General features: G+C 57.8%; 1 protein-coding gene and 1 non-coding gene across 2 annotated transcripts; both read right to left on the bottom strand.

The window, feature by feature from the left end:
• Positions 1 to 1,890: 1,890 nt before the first annotated feature.
• RPL12 (ribosomal protein L12) lies at positions 1,891 to 4,811 on the bottom strand. Its single transcript, XM_042052615.1, has 7 exons — positions 4,683 to 4,811; positions 4,535 to 4,608; positions 4,083 to 4,181; positions 3,329 to 3,410; positions 2,617 to 2,703; positions 2,075 to 2,187; positions 1,891 to 1,986 (listed from the first exon to the last, which is right to left on the bottom strand). The coding sequence occupies exons 1-7, from the start codon at positions 4,717 to 4,719 to the stop codon at positions 1,981 to 1,983; spliced, it is 498 nt and encodes a 165-aa protein (XP_041908549.1). The 5' UTR covers positions 4,720 to 4,811; the 3' UTR covers positions 1,891 to 1,980.
• Positions 3,568 to 3,695, bottom strand: LOC121676399. Its single transcript, XR_006020448.1, has one exon. It is a non-coding gene; the product is annotated as a small nucleolar RNA SNORA65 (small nucleolar RNA).
• Positions 4,812 to 5,098: the final 287 nt, after the last annotated feature.

Genomic DNA, 5,098 nt, shown 5'->3' with positions numbered 1-5,098 from the left:
GCGCCACCGCCCACCCTCGCTCGGCGGACCAATGGCGACCTGCGCTGCCGTGACGTCACACCGCGAACGCCGCCGCCGCGGCCAATGGGCGCGCGGCGCGCCGCGGCTCGGATCACGTGGGACGGGGCCGCGGGCGCGGGCGCGGGAGCGGGAGGCGCGGGCGGTGACGTCACGTTCGCGGGAAGCTTCGTGCCGGCGGCAGCGGGGGCGTGGCCGCGCTTAAAGGGACCGCGCCCCCCCGGGGGCCGGACGGGGACAGCGGGGACGGGGACAGGGCCGGGGACACCCCCGGGGACCCTGGGAAAGGGACAGGGACACCCCCAGGGCCGGCGAACCCCGGGCTCGCTGCCGGCGGCACATGGCGGCCCGGCCCCGCCGCGTGGATGCGCCGCCGTTCGGGCGCTCCGGGGGCCGGGCCGTGCCGCAGGCGGGGCCGCGCAGGCCCAACGGGCCGTGCGGGGGGAGCTGCATCCCGGCCGGACCGGACAGGGATCAGAGTGTTCAGAGGTGGAGAAACCCACAGGGATCATGGCGTCCAAGTGCCGGCCCTGCCCAAGGCACCCAAGAATCTCTCGCTGTGCCCGGGAGCGGTGCTGGGCTTTGCCTGGGGGTGGTGATGTGGCCCCCGGAAGGGGCTGTGGAGCCCAAACTGGCCGTGCCCTGCGTGGGGACGGCAGCCAGGCCCAGCTGGGACACGACAGAGGGACCAGAGAGCCGTTGTGGGGTCACCGCAAGGGACTCCCCGTGAGGGCAGTTACTGCCAGCCCTGGGGGGTTACTTCAGCACCTGTGAGGGTGTCACAGCAATTTTTTGGTTCAAATTTCAGCCCAGGGGATTCTCTGCATCTTCCTTCCCTCAAACCCTAAAGATTTGTGGGATCCTTCTCCCACAGCTGCTCCATCTGCTCATCCCCAGCCTGGATTGGTCCCAGGAGTTGGCCCCAACCCAGGTGCAGCTCCAGCACTTGGCATGGTTAAACCTCACGAGGTTCCCATGGGCCACTTCTCAAGCTTGCCCAGGTCCCTCTGGATGCCATCACATCCCTCAGCTGTGGCACTGCACCCTCAGCTTGATGGCACCTGCAAGCCTGCTGAGGTTGCATTTGATGCCTTCATTATTAAAGATATTAAATTAAACAATAAATTATCAGCAAGATAGGTGATGTTAATGTGGGTTATTACCTTTGGAACCCTCTGCCTCCTTTTGAAAGAGCCCGATTTGGAAAAAATGAATTCTTGGCAGGGCAAACCATCCTTCCAAGCATTGCTTGGCTTCTACCAGAGCCCCTGCCCTCGGGCAGCATGGGAAAGGTTAGGGATCCTTTCCATGGAACTCCCCTTAAGCAAAAGGAATCATTTTTCCAATTGTTTCCAGCACTGCCAAGTGGAGGAAAACCCCGGGCAGAGCTGCCCAAGGCACAGCCACACCAGGGAGGGACAGGCAGATCCCTGAGCTCGTGGGATTCCCATGTCTGGGAATACCCAGGTCAGGTTTTGCTCAGTTTTGCTGGAGGAGCAAGGAGGGTCCAGCTCCCCTCCACACTGACAGGGACACAGTGGGATGTCCTGGACAGTTGGTGTCTGCCAGGGCTCATGCATTTGATAAAAATGGTTTTTTGATCATGCCTTTCCCTCCGTCACTACAGCCCCACTTCAGGCTCTGTGGCCCTCAAGCCACCAGGGCACTGACCCACATTCCATCAGGGAGCAAAGGACACAAATGGATCTTATTTTGAATAAGCAATGCTTAACTTTCTGCTCATTCCTCAGCACGTTTTTTAACAGCCACACTTCCATCCCTGCCCCAATCCATCCAGAATGGGCTCACACACCATTTTCCTCAAGGAAAACTCACAGCATGGGACAGGGACAAATCAAGCCAGCACCAGAGTTTGCAGACAACTGGGTCTTTTATTAAAGTATTTAAAGTGCTACAAAAAACTGAAGGAGCCTTTAAGTAGCAACTTCCTTTTCTGCAGTCTTAGCTCTGTAGGAAGAAGGAGACACAGCTCATTAGTGGAGTCTGTCAGTAATTAAACGTGATACAGCAATTTCATTTAGAGCTGGGCACTTACAGCCGGGCACTCGATGGCACCACTGTTGATGTCATCGATGATGTCGTGGGGGTGTCTCCCATCAATGCTGCAGCCCACGGACTGGGCAGTGCCAAGGATCTCCTTGATGGTCCCTGCAGCAGGGAGATGCAGCTGGTCAGTGCTTTACCACGGGAAAACATCCCAGGAACTTACCTGGAGCAACCTGGGCTAATGGAAGGTGTCCCTGCCCACGGCAAGGGGTGGAACTGAATGAGCTTTAAGGTCCCTTCCAACCCAAACCAGTCTGGATTCTGACACAGGGAACTCCTCACAGCTCTCAGCTGTCCCCTTTCCCTCTGGGGTTTGCAGGCTGGAGCCTCAGGGCTCACCAGGGAACATCAAGTCACTTACCCAGATCTCACACCCTGGATTCCCCTAGGAACACACTGGAGAGCGCTCCCTGTGCCTCTCCCCTCCCCAAGTGTTGAGGCTGCCTGTTCCCAACTCAGCTGTGAGCCCTCCCTCCTGGGATCCGCAGCAGGCAGAAGGAGCATTCCCTGAATCCCACCGCCAGGACTCACCCGAGAGCTCCCGGGCCAGGGAGCGGTGCCGCATCTGCCGCGCAATGTTCACGATCTCATCGAAGGTGACGCTGCCGCTGTGCTTAACTGTGAAGGGAACAGCAGCACTGAGGCCACCTGGGCACTGCCAGCTCCTGGTTTCCTCTGGGAGCACCATTCCCAGCACTCGGACCACGTGGAGAGCTGGGAGTTTGCAGCTCCAGCAGGGCTGCTGTCAGTGCTGCAGCTCCCGGACTGTGGCACCGAATTATCCCCAACTCCTCTTTCTAAGCTGGAATTCTGCCAGCTCCCCTCTGGCTGTACCAGGCCCTGTGCTACAGCACAGCTACAGCTGCCTGTTTTACCCCAGCTTTGCCCAGAGCAGCTGGGGCTGCCCCTGGATCCCTGGCAGTGCCCAAGGCCAGGCTGGACATTGGGGCTTGGAGCAGCCTGGGACAGTGGGAGGTGTCCCTGCCCATGGCAGGGGTAGAACTGATGAGCTTTAAGGTCCCTTCCAACCCAAACCAGTCCAAGATTCCGTAATCTCCTAAAACACAGAGCTCTGCTGATGTGCCATCTGTTGGTACCCTGGCACTGCAGGAATGGGGATGCCCAAAACCAGCTTCGTGTCCCCCATTTGCCAGTTTATGCTGAATAATCCCAGGGGAAGCTACTGGTATGTCCCCTCTTTTAGCCCCAAAACATTCAGAACCAGAGCCAAGGGAACACTTACTGTTCTTCTGCTTCTTCCTGTCACGAGGTGGCTCCTTCAGAGCTTTGATAATCAGAGCAGAGGCAGAAGGAACAACCTCTATCTAAATAGAAAGAGATTAATTTCCCCCCTATTCTGCACGGAATTCTATTGCTAACAAACATAATCAAGCAGTCAATTATCTCAGCAAAGGTAATTGCCAGAGCAGTGTGGGTTTGGTTAATTCCCTCATGCTCCAGGTTTTTTTTTGTGCTGTAGGAATCTGTTCCCAGGTTTTCGGCACAGGCCTCCCCACATGCAGGAGAGGACTGCTTCCTGCCTGGGGCTTCCTCTCAGCTCACCACTGGAATGTACCAGCCACGGGCATCAGAACAGGTACGGTGGCAGGTGGCTACAGGAATTGGCAAGATTTCAATTTATTTATTTCTGTGCTGCTTTAAGTAACGGGTTTTTTTTTTTTTTTGCTGGTTGGAGGTTCTGTAGAAAGAACGATTCATCTGCAACAGGATGAAAGTTGAATTTTGGTACATAAGGATCATTTCTCAGGATCCTCCCGCCTGGCAAAGCCCCAGGCTCCACACACATCCCCCCACCCACGTTTTAAGGTCTTCTCAGAAGACCCCCACACACCCCCTGTGTGGCACTCATTTTATCCACCTCGGAAGGATGAAGGGCTGAGTGGACCCTGCCGGGATCCCGGCTGGTGGCTGGAGCAGGCAGAGCTCGGGTGGGCTCCATGCCTGCAGCACCGGCCGGGCCCTGCGGCGTGCGGTACCTGCGCTTGCCTGTTCTGGATCGTCAGCTTCACCGTGATCCGCAACCCCTTCCAGTCGCCCGTGGCCTTGGCGATGTCATCGCCCACCTTCTTGGGGGACTGAGGGACAACACGTGGAGATCACAAAGGGCTCGGGTTAAAGCCGAGAGCCCCAGCGCTGCCCCGGCTTCTTCTCCGTGTGTGCTACTGCCGAACACCTTTACTCCAGGATGGAGCAGCACCGCCCCGGTGCTCCCCAGGGCACGCTTCCCACCACCTTCGGAACGCATTTTATCCCTCCTGCCCCCCAGGACACGCTGAATTTCCCCCGGGATTTACTCATTCCCCTCAAGCAGGACATGCTTCCCACTCCGCTCAGGACATGTTTCATCCCTCTCCTCCCAGGCCACGCTCGCCCCCGACCTCCCACCTCTCTGCCCTCGCTCCCCCAAAACCCCGTCTCCGGTACGTACCAACCCCAAGGGTCCGATCTTGGGGGCCAGCGCGGACGTGGCTCCGACTTCGCCGCCGGTGCAGCGCAGGTAAACTGCGGGGACAGCGCCGCGTCAGCCGAGCCCGCCGGGCCCCGCCCCCCTCCCGCGCCCGCTGCCCGGTACGTACCGACTTTGATCTCGTTGGGGTCGAACTTGGGGGGCATCGCGGCGGCAGATGGCGGGGGATGGAGGCGGATGGAGGCCGGTGCCGAAACCCAGGCCTTCCGGGACAGCGAAAAAGGCGGGGATGGCGGCGTGGGCCCAAGATATACTGCCGAGATCTCGCGAGAGGACAGGCAAGTATAAATAAGGGGCCGAGATCTCGCGAGAGGCGAAGAGCGGGCTGTGGTGGGATCTCTGTCTGTCTATCTGTCTGTTTGTCTATCTATCTGTCTATCTATCTATCTATCTATCTATCTCTTCTTTCGTTCTCTTCTTTCTCTTCTTTCTCTTCTTTCTCTTCTTTCTCTTCTTTCTCTTCTTTCTCTTCTTTCTCTTCTTCTTTCTTTCCTTTCACCTATCCCTGTTGCAAAATGTGGAAGG

The sequence above is a fragment of the Corvus kubaryi genome, unplaced genomic scaffold (assembly GCF_017639235.1).
Source record: "Corvus kubaryi isolate FWS band 111438036 unplaced genomic scaffold, C.kubaryi_AGA036_p1.0 78, whole genome shotgun sequence".
Lineage (NCBI taxonomy): Eukaryota > Metazoa > Chordata > Aves > Passeriformes > Corvidae > Corvus > Corvus kubaryi.
The sequence above is the reverse complement of the archived record's forward strand: the minus strand, read 5'-3'. Positions and strand labels throughout refer to the sequence as shown.

Bases quoted from the DNA above. Each gene is read 5' to 3' on its own strand.
- RPL12 (XM_042052615.1), bottom strand. From the start codon at position 4,719: ATGCCCCCCAAGTTCGACCCCAACGAGATCAAAGTCG. The intron at 4,182-4,534 runs GTACGTACCGGA...GTTGTCCCTCAG, and splicing joins AGATCGGACCCTTGGGGTTG to TCCCCCAAGAAGGTGGGCGA. The intron at 2,704-3,328 runs GTAAGTGTTCCC...TTCCCTTCACAG, and splicing joins CAGGAAGAAGCAGAAGAACA to TTAAGCACAGCGGCAGCGTC.